The sequence below is a fragment of the Coregonus lavaretus genome (assembly GCF_964263955.1).
Source record: "Coregonus lavaretus genome assembly, chromosome: 16".
Taxonomy (NCBI): Eukaryota; Metazoa; Chordata; class Actinopteri; order Salmoniformes; family Salmonidae; genus Coregonus; species Coregonus lavaretus.
In genome coordinates, this window is record NC_140003.1 from 46,312,229 (window position 1) to 46,327,228 (window position 15,000).

A 15,000-nucleotide genomic window follows, 5' to 3' on the forward strand; every position below is an offset into this window, starting at 1 on the left:
GCAGTCAACAAGTGCTCAGCATATGTGGGAACTCCTTCAAGACTGTTGGAAAAGCATTCCAGGTGAAGCTGGTTGAGAGAATGCCAAGAGTGTGGAAAGCTGTCATCAAGGCAAAGGGTGGCTACTTGAAGAATCTCAAATATAAAATATATTTTGATTTGTTTAACACTTTTTTGGTTACTACATGATTCCATGTGTTATTTCATAGTTGTGATGTCTTCACTATTATTCTACAATGTAAAAAATAGTAAAAATAAAGAAACACCCTTGAATGAGTAGGTGTGTCCAAACTTTTGACTGGTACTGTATATCTTTACTGCAATGTATAACTTTACTCTCATGTATATCTTTACTGCCATGTATATCTTTACTGCCATGTATATCTTTACTGCCATGTATATCTTTACTGCCATGTATATCTTTACTGCATGTATATCTTTACTGCCATGTATATCTTTACTGCCATGTATATCTTTACTGCATGTATATATTTAGTGCCATGTATATCTTTACTGCCATGTATATCTTTACTGCCATAGCTCTGCTGATAAACCTCTTAGTGCTGCTTTCCATTGAAGAGCTGATGGTTGGACTGTGTGTTGTTGTTGTTCTCAGTGAGACTTCACCCCTTCACCTGACATCCATCTGGGTCTTCACTCTGTGTGCCGTTTGGACAACAGCTGCAGGTGACCAGACTCCCGTCTTCATCACTCCAAACACACCGACAGCCAGCGAGACGAACACACACACAACCATCCTCCCTAGCAAAGACAGCCGTCCAACAGACACCAGGAGCCCAGACGGACAAACCTCCAGCAGCCGTCCAACAGACACCAGGAGCCCAGACGGACGTACCTCCAGCAGCCGTCCAACAGACACCAGGAGCCCAGACGGACGTACCTCCAGCAGCCGTCCAACAGACACCAGTAGCCCAGACGGACGTACCTCCAGCAGCCGTCCAACAGACACCAGGAGCCCAGACGGACGAACCTCCAGCAGCCGTCCAACAGACACCAGGAGCCCAGACGTACGAACCTCCAGCAGCCGTCCAACAGACACCAGGAGCCCAGACGGACGTACCTCCAGCAGCCGTCCAACAGACACCAGGAGCCCAGACGGACGAACCTCCAGCAGCCGTCCAACAGACACCAGGAGCCCAGACGGACGAACCTCCAGCAGCCGTCCAACAGACACCAGGAGCCCAGACGGACGTACCTCCAGCAGCCGTCCAACAGAAAGGAGAGTAGCTCTAACATCCAGTCCTAATGAGGGGAGCTTTAGTCTTGGTCTGATAGATATGAATGGAGTTCATGCTTAATCCAGTTTAGTACTGGAGTGATAGCCCAGAGAGCTTATGCATTTTTTCTTACCATTATCTTCAATACGTAGTAAATACATGTTTGCTGTGCTTACAGATATGAGAGGTTGGGGAGCTCCACACAGAGAGTCCCGGAAACAGGGACCGTGACGACCGTCGAAGGGACCATCACGACCACTGCTGCCATGACAACAATAGTAACCAGTGCAAGTGTCGCTCCTCACACCCCGCCTCACACCCCGCCTCACAACCCTCACACAGTCACATCACCGGTGGCGACAAACCCCATAGCAACAACACCAGTACCAACCCCGCCCTTAAAAAGCCACCCTGCTGTCCGCGCCCCACTCGCAGGCCCACCCTTCCCCCTCATCTGTTCATAGGTGACGAGGACGACTATGACGACGAGTCTGAAGAAGAGGAGGAAGAGGAGGAAGAGGAGGAGGAAGGAGGAAAACTCATGAAGGACATTCTGTGTGACTTTGACCCCTGCTTGCACCTGCAGAGAACCTGTCCAGAGGTCAGGGAGGCCAAGGGGCTGAGCTGCCGCTGCCCGGGCCTGACTCCAACCTCTGTGACCCCTGACCCTGTGGTGGCGCTGGAGGTGTGGGGGGTGTGGCCTGAGGCTGTGAGGGTGCGCTGGTGCGCCCCCTACTCGGCTGTGAGTAAGTTTAGTGTGTGGGCGCTGAGAGAGAACGGCAGAGTGTTCAGCAACGGCAGCGTGAGCGCCTGGTCACGCCAGGCCAGCGTGTTCGGGCTAGAAGCGGGGCGGAGATATGGAGTGTGTGTGAGCGCACAGAATGGAGCAGGAACATCACACCCCCGCTGTGTGCCTGTGTCCACCCCGGTGGGCGCGGAGGCAGTTAAGTTTTATGTGCTGACGGGACTATGTGCAGCCCTGGTGATGGTGGTTGTTGTGTTGAGTGTGTGTCTTCACAGGATCAGGAAGAGAGGCCCATCGATGAACACACACAGTCTTTTTGACCCGCAGGCACACGCACTCCACCATCCACGCCTCACCAGCCTGGTTTCCATTCCTAACCCAGCCTACACACACACCGACGAACACACTGCACCTCCCTCTGCACATACACGCTACACACAGGGAGACCCCGGCTAAAGTTATCCACTAACGTGACGCGATAAATAATAACACCTGTAACCGTCCCATTACCACCCTTACCCACATACCTACCACCCTACAGCAGATTGCACATATCAGCACCGGGCTATGCATCGTACCACTCACACACACAGTACTCAACTGGCATGTTCTCATTCAAATTAAGTGATTTAAGAAATACATTCAAATCGTTTTGTTTTTTTGTACATCTCATTTTCCATTAAGTTGTAATAAAAGTATATTTTTTAAACTTGTATTGTTTACTGTTGTAGAACCCTGTAGAGAATGGATAGGGAGGCTATATTTGCATGATCACGTGGTCCTCTGTAGCTCAGCTGGTAGAGCATGGCGCTTGTAACGCCAAGGTAGTGGGTTCGATCCCCGGGACCACCCATACACAAAAAATTTATGCACGCACGACTGTAAGTCGCTTTGGATAAAAGCGTCTGCTAAATGGCATATTATTATTTTTTTTATTATTTCCATAACACTACGTACAGTGGCCAGATGAGGGCAGTATAATTGCAATGTGGGAGCTAGACTGGGATTGGGTATGAGCAGCGGTGTAAAATACTTTCAAGTACTACTTAAGTTGTTTTTTTGGGGGGGGTATCTGCACTTTACTTTACTATTTATATATTTGGCTACTTTTACTTTTACTTCACTACATTCCTAAAGAAAATAATGAACTTTTTACTCCATACATTTTCCAGAACACCCAAAAGTGCTCGTTACATTTTGACAGGAAAATGGTCCAATTCACACACTTATCAAGAGAACATCCCTGGTCATCCCTACTGCCTCTGATCTGGCGGACTCACTAAACACAAATGCTTTGTTTGTAAATTATATCTGAGTATTGGAGTGTGCCCCTGTCTATCCGTCAATAAAACAAAATGTAGAAAATTGTGCCATCTGGTTTGCTTAATATAAGGAATTTGAAGTAATTTATACTTTTACTTTCACTTTGATACTTAAGTACATTTGAGCAATTCCATTTACTTTTGATACTTAAGTATATTTAAAACCAAATACTTTTAGACTTTTAGTAAAGTAGTATTTTACTGGGTGACTTTCACTTTTACTTGAGTCATTTTCTACCCACCAAGGTCTGCGGCAAGCCAACCCAGTCATGGGCAGGTGGAGGTGGTGATAGTGGGGTTTGACCAACCACCAGGGTCACGTAGCATTGATCTCCAGAACGTGGTCGTCCATAGAGGGCAGCACCAGGACCTGGCATCCCTGGCTGTGGTTGAACACCTGTCCTGGGCTGAAGGGCTCCAGGATAGACATGGGGAGAAGACAGGGCTGATGCTCCCCTGTGCCCACAGAGTGGACACTTCCCCGGCTACGGGTGCTGGCCGTGCCCCCCTGGTCGTCCAGAGGCCGGTCCAGCAGGGAGGGGGTGTCGTTCTTCTATGTCTGTGGACGGAAGAGCAAGGGGGAGTTAGCACCACAATGCATGAAATAAAAAAACTCAAAAACATACATTTATGTCAATGGCAGATTTGCATGAATATTCAAGGAGGTAGGGACTCACCGGTATCAGGTTGGCTGGTGGAGTTAGCACCGGGTGGCAGGACTCACCGGTATCAGGTTGGCTGGTGGAGTTAGCACCGGGTGGCAGGACTCACCGGTATCAGGTTGGCTGGTGGAGTTAGCACTGGGAGGCAGGACTCACCGATATCAGGTTGGCTGGTGGCGTTAGCACTGGGAGGCAGGACTCACCGGTATCAGGTTGGCTGGTGGAGTTAGCACCGGGTGGCAGGACTCACCGGTATCAGGTTGGCTGGTGGCGTTAGCACTGGGAGGCAGGACTCACCGGTATCAGGTTGGCTGGTGGAGTTAGCACCGGGTGGCAGGACTCACCGGTATCAGGTTGGCTGGTGGAGTTAGCACCGGGAGGCAGGACTCACCGGTATCAGGTTGGCTGGTGGAGTTAGCACCGGGTGGCAGGACTCACCGGTATCAGGTTGGCTGGTGGAGTTAGCACTGGGAGGCAGGACTCACCGGTATCAGGTTGGCTGGTGGAGTTAGCACTGGGAGGCAGGACTCACCGGTATCAGGTTGGCTGGTGGCGTTAGCACTGGGAGGCAGGACTCACCGGTATCAGGTTGGCTGGTGGAGTTAGCACTGGGAGGCAGGACTCACCGGTATCAGGTTGGCTGGTGGAGTTAGCACCGGGTGGCAGGACTCACCGGTATCAGGTTGGCTGGTGGAGTTAGCACCGGGAGGCAGGACTCACCGGTATCAGGTTGGCTGGTGGAGTTAGCACTGGGAGGCAGGACTCACCGGTATCAGGTTGGCTGGTGGAGTTAGCACCGGGTGGCAGGAACTAAACCCTGATGAAGACAGCTTGTCTGTCGAAACGTTGGTTATTAGGATAATCAATTATTGCATCTGAGATCCTAGAGTTTGAGACTCTCCTTTTATTTTCCAAATGTTAGCCGGCACCTCGCCTAAACAGGTGTATGTTTCTTTCGCCTCTATATTAGGCAGGTGCTAAACACCTTGACGTTAGGGAAGGGCAGGTGGCCAGCGAACAGGGGCATCAGCTCTATCTGCAGACTGTTACAAGACTGGGAACATAAGCAACTTAAAGTTCACAGACAATCCCCTGGCATGGCACAGTGCTATAGCACTACCCATCTGTCAGGAGAGAAGGTATTGGCCCAGGGTGGAAATGCAGAATAATGGAAAACGAGGCCCCCTGAGACTGAGTCAGCCTCTGTCCATTTGTACAAGGTTGGAACAGTGGTGGTGCAGGGAAACCTCAAACACTTCCAACAGGACTTTTACATAATCAAAGAGAGAGCACAGCAGGAGTGAGGAGTGAAATGAGGAATAAATTCACCCAGCTGGAGGTAAGGTAGGTGGAGCTGGAACAGTCAGCACAGACCCAGACAACAGTCCAGCACAGCAATACCCACTCAACTAGACCCAGAGAGCTGGAGAGGGAGAGAGACATGTCTGCACTCTGGACTTTGGTGAGACAACTTCAACAGGAGTGTGTGGGTAGAACTGAAAAAGCGTGTGTGAGCAAGGAGGCCTACGAACCAGGAGGAATGGGCCAAAATTCACCCAACTTATTGTGGGAAGCTTGTGGAAGGCTACCCGAAACGTTTGACCCAAGTTAAACAATTTAAAGGCAATGCTACCAAATACTAATTGAGTGTATATAAACTTCTGACCCACTGGGAATGTGATGAAAGAAATAAAAGCTGAAATAAATCATTCTCTCTACTATTATTCTGAAATTTCACATTCTTAAAATAAAGTGCTGATCCCAACCTTTACAAGGATTAAATGTCAGGAATTGTGAAAAACTGAGTTTATATGTATTTGGCTAAGGTGTATGTAAACTTCTGACTTCAACTATATATATATATATATATATATATATATATATTGTGATGTCACGAGAGGCTGTGTCCTGGAGGGACGTTACATCCCCCTGAGATGGCTGCAAACCCAAACAGCTATGGCTCCATCTGCTGGTATGGTCGGGAACTCCACCCCTCTATGGCCAATCTTCCCACGCAGCTGAAACAAATCAGGAGCTGATGAGCTGAAGGTGGTTGGAAGGGAAGAGACACACTGAGGGTGGGTGTGTGGGTGGTGAAGAAACACAGTCTCCAACCTGGGCTCTCTGGAGGACAAGAGTGCTGCACGGCCACTTCCATGAGGAATATAAGGATTTGGAGATACTTACCTTTGGGAAATACTCACCTTTGGATATATTCGCCTGTGGAAATACGTGAGAGACATTTGGAAGGACTTTTTGCTGGGTTGGCCACTAGCTGCAACGTGGACTACAGTAAGGCTGGGGAAAAGTTATCTGAGCGAGTGAGAATTATGATTTTGGATGTGGAAGAGACATCCCTGAACTGTTAACCCTTAAAGAGCCACAAGAGAACAGAATTTTGTTATATTTTCGTTAATTTCCCAAGACCTTTAATAAAATCCTTGTTTTGTTTGAACCTTGTCTCCTTGCACTACTTGAGCAATCCCGCTGAAAGCTGTGTAGCCTCTCGTGACGTCACAATATATATATATATATATATATATATATATATATATATATATATATATATACAGAGAGGGAAAAAAGTATTTGATCCCCTGCTGTTTTTGTAAGTTTGCCCACTGACAAAGAAATTATCAATCTAAAATTTTAATGGTAGGCTTATTTGAACAATGATAGACAGAATAACAAAAAAAAAATCCAGAAAAACGCATGTCAAAAATGTTATAAATTGATTTGCATTTTAATGAGGGAAATAAGTATTTGACCCCCTCTCAATCAGAAAGATTTCTGTCTCCCAGGTGTCTTTTATATAGGTAACGAGCTGAGATTAGGAGCACACTCTTGAAGGGAGTGCTCCTAATCTCAGTTTGTTACCTGATCTCAGCTCGTTACCTGATTAGGAGCACACTCTTAAAGGGAGTGCTCCTAATCTCAGCTTGTTACCTGTATAAAAGACACCTGTCCACAGAAGCAATCAATCAATCAGATTCCAAACTCTCCACCATGGCCAAGACCAAAGAGCTCTCCAAGGATGTCAGGGACAAGATTGTAGACCTACACAAGGCTGGAATGGGCTACAAGACCATCGCCAAGCAGCTTGGTGAGAAGGTGACAACAGTTGGTGCGATTATTCGCAAATGGAAGAAACACAAAAGAACTGTCAATCTCCCTCGGCCTGGGGCTCCATGCAAGATATCACCTCGTGGAGTTGCAATGATCATGAGAACGGTGAGGAATCAGCCCAGAACTACATGGAAGGATCTTGTCAATGATCTCAAGGCAGCTGGGACCATAGTCACCAAGAAAACAATTGGTAACACATTACGTTGTGAAGGACTGAAATCCTGCAGCGCCCGCAAGGTCTCCCTGCTCAACAAAGCACATATACAGGGCCATCTGAAGTTTGCCAATGAACATCTGAATGATTCAGAGGAGAACTGGGTGAAAGTGTTGTGGTCAGATGAGACCAAAATCGAGCTCTTTGGCATCAACTCAACTCGCCGTGTTTGGAGGAGGAGGAATGCTGCCTATGACCCCAAGAACACCATCCCCACCGTCAAACATGGAGGTGGAAACATTATGCTTTGGGGGTGTTTTTCTGCTAAGGGGACAGGACAACTTCACCGCATCAAAGGGACGATGGACGGGGCCATGTACCGTCAAATCTTGGGTGAGAACCTCCTTCCCTCAGCCAGGGCTTTGAAAAAGGGTTGTGGGTGGGTATTCCAGCATGACAATGACCCAAAACACACGACCAAGGCAACAAAGGAGTGGCTCAAGAAGAAGCACATTTAGGTCCTGGAGTGGCCTAGCCAGTCTCCAGACCTTAATTCCATAGAAAATCTGTGGAGGGAGCTGAAGGTTCGAGTTGCCAAACGTCAGCCTCGAAACCTTAATGACTTGGAGAAGATCTGCAAAGAGGAGTGGGACAAAATCCCTCCTGAGATGTGTGCAAACCTGGTGGCCAACTACAAGAAACGTCTGACCTCTGTGATTGCCAACAAGGGTTTTGCCACCAAGTACTAAGTCATGTTTTGCAGAGGGGTCAAATACTTATTTCCCTCATTAAAATGCAAATCAATTTCTATATATTTTTTTTATATATATATATACACATACATATATCCTTAGCTTTCTAGATATAGGACAGACACATTATACTACATTCGTTTTGCACAATTTAAAGAGAACGCAGCCATAGAATGTTGCTGCACATGACGGTCCCATGGATAATGGAAATGCATACATGACATGCCTAACAGCATCATTTCTCATAGTGAAATTCAACACCAGGTGGAGTTCCTAACTGGAAACATCCAAATCAATACAATCAAGAAAAATGTGCCTTTCAAATAGATCTGTTGAAAAAAATATATGAACGTCAGTAGAGGCTGCCGAGGGGAGGATGGCTCGTGGTAATGGCTGGAATGGAGTAAATGGAATGGAATCAAACACATAGAAACATGATTCCATTCCACATCTATTCCGCTCCGTTACCACGGTGAAGGTGCCACCGCTCCGTTACCACGGTTAAGGTGCCACCAACCTCCTGTGATGAATGTTTGATTGCAATGACTATTCTAAATAACTGTTGTAGGTCGAAATTATTTTCATTTTCAGCATTAAAGTATTAAAGTGATAATAGAATAGTGGTACTGTAAGGTTCTATCTGTATTTTCTGTCCAAAATGTAGTTATTGACATGGTTCTGTTCAACGTTCTCTGCCTACAGTCGTGGTCAAAAGTTTTGAGAATGACACAAGTGTTGGTCTTCACAAAAGTTCGCTGCTTCAGTGTTATGAGATATTTTTGTCAGATGTTACTATGGTATATTGAAGTATAATTACAAGCATTCAAAGGCTTTTATTGACAATTACATTAAGTATGTGCAAAGAGTCAATATTTGCAGTGTTGATCCTTCTTTTTCAAGACCTCTGCAATCCGCCCTGGCATGCTGTCAATTAACTTCTGGGCGTTATCCTGACTGGTGGCAGCCCATTCTTGCCTGGAGTTTGTCAGTATTTGTGGGTTTTTGTTTGTCCACCCGCCTCTTGAGGATCGACCACAAGTTCTCAATGGGATTAAGGTCTGGGGAGTTTCCTGGCCATGGACCCAAAATGTTCATGTTTTGTTCCCCGAGCCACTTAGTTATCACTTTTGCCTTATGGCAAGGTGCTCCATCATGCTGGAAAAGGCATTGGTCGTCACCAAACTGTTCTTGGATGGTTGGGAGAAGTTGCTCTCGGAGGATGTGTTGGTACCATTCTTTATTCATGTGTTCTGAGGCACAATTGTGAGTGAGCCTACTCCCTTGGCTGAGAAGCAACCCCACACATGAATGGTCTCAGGATGCTTTACTGTTGGCATGACACAGGACTGACGGTAGCGCTCACCTTGTCTTCTCCGGACAAGGTGTTTTCCGGATGCCCCAAACAATCGGAAAGGGGATTCATCAGAGAAAATGACTTTACCCCAGTCCTCAGCAGTCCAATCCCTGTACCTTTTGCACAATATCAGTCTTTCCCTGATATTTTTCCTGGAGAGAAGTGACTTCTTTGCTGCCCTTCTTGACACCAGGCCATCCTCCAAAAGTCTTCGCCTCACTGTGCGTGCAGATGCACTCACACCTGCCTGCTGCCATTCCTGAGCAAGCTCTGCACTGGTGGTGCCCCGATCCCGCAGCTGAATCAACTTTAGGAGACGGTCCTGGCGCTTGCTGGACTTTCTTGGGTGCCCTGATGCCTTCTTCACAACAATTGAACCTCTCTCCTTGAAGTTCTTGATGATCCGATAAATGGTTGATTTAGGTGCAATCTTACTAGCAGCAATATCCTTGCCTGTGAAGCCCTTTTTGTGCAAAGCAATGATGACGGCACGTGTTTCCTTGCAGGTAACCATGGTTAACAGAGGAAGAACAATGATTTCAAGCACCACCCTCCTTTTATAGCTTCCAGTCTGTTATTCTAACTCAATCAGCATGACATAGTGATCTCCAGCCTTGTCCTCGTCAACACTCTCACCTGTGTTAACGAAAGAATCACTGACATGATGGCAGCTGGTCCTTTTGTGGCAGGGCTGAAATGCAGTGGAAATGTTTTTTTTGGCAAAGAGGGACTTTGCAATTAATTGCAATTCATCTGATCACTCTTCATGATATTCTGGAGTGTTTGCAAATTGCCATCATCAAAACTGAGGCAGCAGACTTTGTGAAAATTAGTATTTGTGTCATTTTCAAAACTTTTGACCACGACTGTATATAGTACTCCTAAATACCCCAATTCATGTTAAGTTCAAAATAATAAATTCCCCCACCAACCTTTAGTTTTCCTCTACATCATCTGTATTCTCTTCCTCCTCTTCCTCCTCTTCCTCCTCTTCCTCCTCTTCCTCCTCTTCCTCCTCTTTCTGTCTTCTTCTTCTTCATCTGTCTATATGTCCTCTACATGTCTTCCTGTCCTCTTCATGTCTTCCTGTCCTCTACATGTCTTCCTGTCCTCTACATGTCTTCCTGTCCTCTACATGTCTTCCTGTCCTCTACGTGTCTTACATGTCTTCCTGTCCTCTACATGTCTTCCTGTCCTCTACATGTCTTCCTGCCCTCTACATGTCTTCCTGCCCTCTACATGTCTTCCTGTCCTCTACATGTCTTCCTGTCCTCTACATGTCTTCTTGTCCTCTACATGTCTTCCTGTCCTCTACATGTCTTCCTGTCCTCTACATGTATTCCTGTCCTCTACGTGTCTTCTTGTCCTCTACATGTCTTCCTGTCCTGTACATGTCTTCCTGTCCTCTACATGTCTTCCTGTCCTCTACATGTCTTCCTGTCCTCTACATGTCTTCCTGTCCCCTACGTGTCTTCCTGTCCTCTACGTGTCTTCCTGTCCTCTACATGTCTTCCTGTCCTCTACATGTCTTCCTGTCCTCTATGTGTCTTCCTGTCCTCTACGTGTCTTCCTGTCCTCTACGTGTCTTCCTGTCCTCTACGTGTCTTCTTGTCCTCTACATGTCTTCCTGTCCTCTATGTGTCTTCCTGTCCTCTACATGTCTTTCTGTCCTCTACATGTCTTCCTGTCCTCTACGTGTCTTCCTGTCCTCTACATGTCTTCCTGTCCCCTACGTGTCTTCCTGTCCTCTACATGTCTTCCTGTCCTCTACGTGTCTTCCTGTCCTCTACGTGTCTTCCTGTCCTCTTCTCTCAGTATCTTGTGTTTCTCCCCCCTCTCCTCCTTTTGCCTCTTCATATCCTTCATCCTGTCCCTCTCTTTCATCCTCTATTTTAGTCCCCTGCTCCTCTCCTCGCTCCCCCTCCCCTCCCTCTTCCCCTCCCTCCTCAGGCGGGTTGTCCTCCCAGTCCTCTGTCTCTAGTTCCAATTGCTCCACCCTGGTCAGGATCTTGCAGTTGCTGGACTCCAGCTCTGCCATTAGACGAGCCAGCTTTGTCTGCAGCGTGTTCAGGTTACCCTCCAGCCTCTCCACCTTGACCTCCACCTTCTCCTCCACCTGCTCCTCCTCACCCTCCGCGGCCTCCACCAACATGCCCATCTTAGTGAGGATCTGACGGCCCTTGTCCTCCAGGTGTCTCTTGGCAGCTGGGAACTCAGACAGCACGTCTGTCAGGTCCTCCTTGGACAGGCTGAACAGGTCTGAGTGGCCAATGCTGCGGATGTTGGCCGTCCGACGGTTGCCTGATTTGTTTCCTGTCAGAGGATGAGGAATGTTGTGAGGCATTTTGAGATTTAATTTGCTTGACTTACTTTGGGGCCTTCTGCTCTGCAGTCTAGACTGTGGGTCCATTGAGACATTGTGTTGGAATATTAGGGATATGATTGTCCATTGAGACATTGTGTTGGGATATTAGGGATATGATTGTCCATTGAGACATTGTGTTGGAATATTAGGGATATGATTGTCCATTGAGACATTGTGTTGGAATATTAGGGATATGATTGTCCATTGAGACATTGTGTTGGAATATTAGGGATATGATTGTCCATTGAGACATTGTGTTGGGATATTAGGGATATGATTGTCCATTGAGACATTGTGTTGGGATATTAGGGATATGATTGTCCATTGAGACATTGTGTTGGAATATTAGGGATATGATTGTCCATTGAGACATTGTGTTGGAATATTAGGGATATGATTGTCCATTGAGACATTGTGTTGGAATATTAGGGATATGATTGTCCATTGAGACATTGTGTTGGAATATTAGGGATATGATTGTCCATTGAGACATTGTGTTGGAATATTAAGGATATGATTGTCCATTGAGACATTGTGTTAGAATATTAGGGATATGCTGTAAATATACTGTAATATTCTCTCTTTCTCACCTTTGATGTTGAGGATGCTTATTTCCCCAAAGAAATTGCCTTCACTCAACACAGCGAACTGTGTCACCCCATCGTCTGCAACCACAGCCAGTTTCCCATCCTTAATGATGTACATCTCATGACCCACGTCCCCCTTTCTGCACACATACTCCCCAGGACTATACACCTACAGGCAGGAGGAGGAACATGTCTGAGAAGTGATGCTATTAGCCGCACAAAAAAACAGCAAAGTAACGGTTAACTGAAATATCGTTCTCTAGCACCAGTCAAGTTAGCAGTCACATACATGCCATTGACCACGCAGACATAACAAGAATTACACACGGCTTTAAAGGAACAATCTGCAGTTAGAAAAATAACAAAGCCCCACACCCCACCACTCATTTTTGTAAACAGCTAAAGGATGGGGCTGGAGAAAGGACTGGCCATCCATGATATCAAAATGATAGTTTTAACCATGATTAAATAGGCAGTGGTTAAGAGTGTTGGGCTTTGTAACCGAAAGGTCGCTGGTACAAATCCCCGAGGTGAAATCTGTCAACGTGCCCTTGAGCAAGGCACTTAACCCTAATTGCTCCTGTAAATTGCTCTAGATAAGAGCATCTGCTAAATGACTCAAATGTTTTGGTGCTATACAGTGTTTGCTTACATTTACATTGTTGACAAACAAGGGAGTATAACAAGCTTATGTTTGGGGATCTGATGGGGTACGACAGTTGAACTAAGCTCATGAGGTATTTAAAAGTTATATCATTCAATAATCAATGGGTGTATATATTATTCATTTACAAGTCCAAAAAATGGATGTAGCAACTGCAGATTGTCCCTTTAACCCTTGACCTCTGACCTGTGGGATGAGTTTGAGCACCAGCTCCTCCAGCAGGCTTGTCTCACAGTTCTGGAAGATGGTGACCTTGGAGAGCGTGGGCAGGTGTACGCTCACAGCGATCTCTGTCTGCAGCTGGACGGGAAGCTGCTGCAGGATCTCGTTCTCCCTCGTGATCTTACGGTTGATGTACAGGTGCTGGTACCAGTCGTTGACGCGGTTACGCAACTCCTTGCTGATGTACCTGTTGCGCAGGTAGCCTTTGACCTGGAATTAAATAAAGTGGGATTAGACAGGCATGTCACAAATCCCAAGATTCTTCAGAAAGTATTTTGCCACTGGGAGAGAATACAAGCAAACTCTTTTAGGTGAAAGGCAACAGAGCAATCAATCAATCAATCAATCAATCAATCACATTTATTTTATAAAGCCCTTTTGACATCAGCAGTTTGTCAGATACCCAGCCTGAAACCCCAAAGAGCGAGCAATGTAGAGGCAGAAGCACAGTGGCTAGGAAAAACTAAGGCTGTCCGACCCCGCCTGACCCTGCCCTACCCCGACCCTGCCCGACCCCGCCTGACCCTGCCCGACCCCGCCCCTGCCCGACCCCGCCTGACCCTGCCCGACCCCGACCCTGCCCGACCCCGCCTGACCCTGCCCGACCCCGCCTGACCCTGCCCTACCCCGACCCCGCCTGACCCTGCCCTACCCCGACCCTGCCCGACCCCGCCTGACCCTGCCCGACCCCGACCCTGCCCGACCCCGACCCTGCCTGACCCGCCTGACCCTGCCCAACCCCGACCCTGCCCGACCCGCCCATGCCCGACCCCGACCCTGTCCGACCCCGACCTTGGCCGACCCCGCCTGACCCTGCCCGACCCCGCCTGACCCTGCCCGACCCCGACCCTGCCCGACCCCGACCCTGCCCGACCCCGCCTGACCCTGCCCAACCCCGCCTGACCCTGCCCGACCCCGACCCTGCCCGACCCCGCCTGACCCTGCCCGACCCCGCCCCTGCCCGACCCTGCCCGACCCCGCCCCTGCCCGACCCCGCCTGACCCTGACTTTAAAATGAAGGAGAAAACAAGGTTCTGGCCCCGCCCCTCACCAGCTCATGGTTGGGGAAGAAGACGTTGTCTCGGTCCCTGAGGTTGGTGATGACGTTCCCCACGTTCCCCACGATGGAGGCAAACGCCAGCACGGCGATCAGCAGGTCAGCGATCATAAACAGGTACTCCTCCTCACGTTCGGGCTGTGGCGTGTCGCCCACCGTGGTGAAAATCAGCGCGGAGAACCAGAAGCAGTAGATGTACTGGCGCCTCACAGAGGCGAAGACAGGGTCGGAGATGTTGGGGTAAACCCAGCGGTCCACCCCGAAGCCGATGTAACTGGACAGGGCGAAGTAGATGCAGGCGTTCCAGTGGATGAGCACAAAGATGTAGAGCATGAGCTTGGAGATCCGGAAGGTGTTGGGGTAGGAGGTGCGGGTCTCCATGCGGTCCATGGCCTCATTGAGCCGGGAGGTGCGGAGGAAGCGGTTGACCCTCACCAGCGGCTGGTGGATGCCGAAGTACAGATATAGCAGGTCAGTGGGAAATATGGAGGCCATGTCTAACAGGAAGCGTGAGGAGAGGAGGTAGCGCTTCTTCAGACGGGCCCTGTCCTGCACCAGGATGCCTTGCTCCAGGAAACCTGCAAGGGGCAGCACAGCACATATACAGTCTGGGTCAGAGTTTAGTTCATGTCACCAGAGAAATAGAAATATGCATTGCATAACTAAGCTAAGCCTGGGAGTCATCACGAAAGAAAAGGAAGTAATTAACTCTCTCCCTCCTCTTACAGAATTCAGTCATGGGCTTCCCACACT

The 15,000-nt window shown here is 48.1% G+C and overlaps 2 protein-coding genes across 2 annotated transcripts in view; one reads left to right on the top strand and one right to left on the bottom strand.

The window, feature by feature from the left end:
* The window catches only part of LOC311143709 (uncharacterized protein), a 5,206-nt gene extending 1,863 nt beyond the window's left edge, over positions 1–3,343 (top strand). Inside the window, exons 2-3 of the mRNA XM_084179577.1 lie at positions 616–1,243; positions 1,416–3,343. Of these exons, the coding sequence (XP_084035703.1) occupies positions 616–1,243; positions 1,416–1,421 (634 nt within the window). The 3' untranslated portion in view covers positions 1,422–3,343. The remainder of the gene's footprint in view (positions 1–615; positions 1,244–1,415) is intronic.
* A 277-nt stretch (positions 3,344–3,620) lies between these two features.
* The window catches only part of cnga4 (cyclic nucleotide gated channel subunit alpha 4), a gene marked incomplete at both ends in the record, with an annotated part of 17,718 nt that continues 6,338 nt past the window's right edge, over positions 3,621–15,000 (bottom strand). The window contains 6 exons of the mRNA XM_084179739.1: positions 3,621–3,857; positions 4,952–5,009; positions 11,143–11,665; positions 12,308–12,473; positions 13,155–13,400; positions 14,242–14,825. Of these exons, the coding sequence (XP_084035865.1) occupies positions 3,621–3,857; positions 4,952–5,009; positions 11,143–11,665; positions 12,308–12,473; positions 13,155–13,400; positions 14,242–14,825 (1,814 nt within the window). The remainder of the gene's footprint in view (positions 3,858–4,951; positions 5,010–11,142; positions 11,666–12,307; positions 12,474–13,154; positions 13,401–14,241; positions 14,826–15,000) is intronic.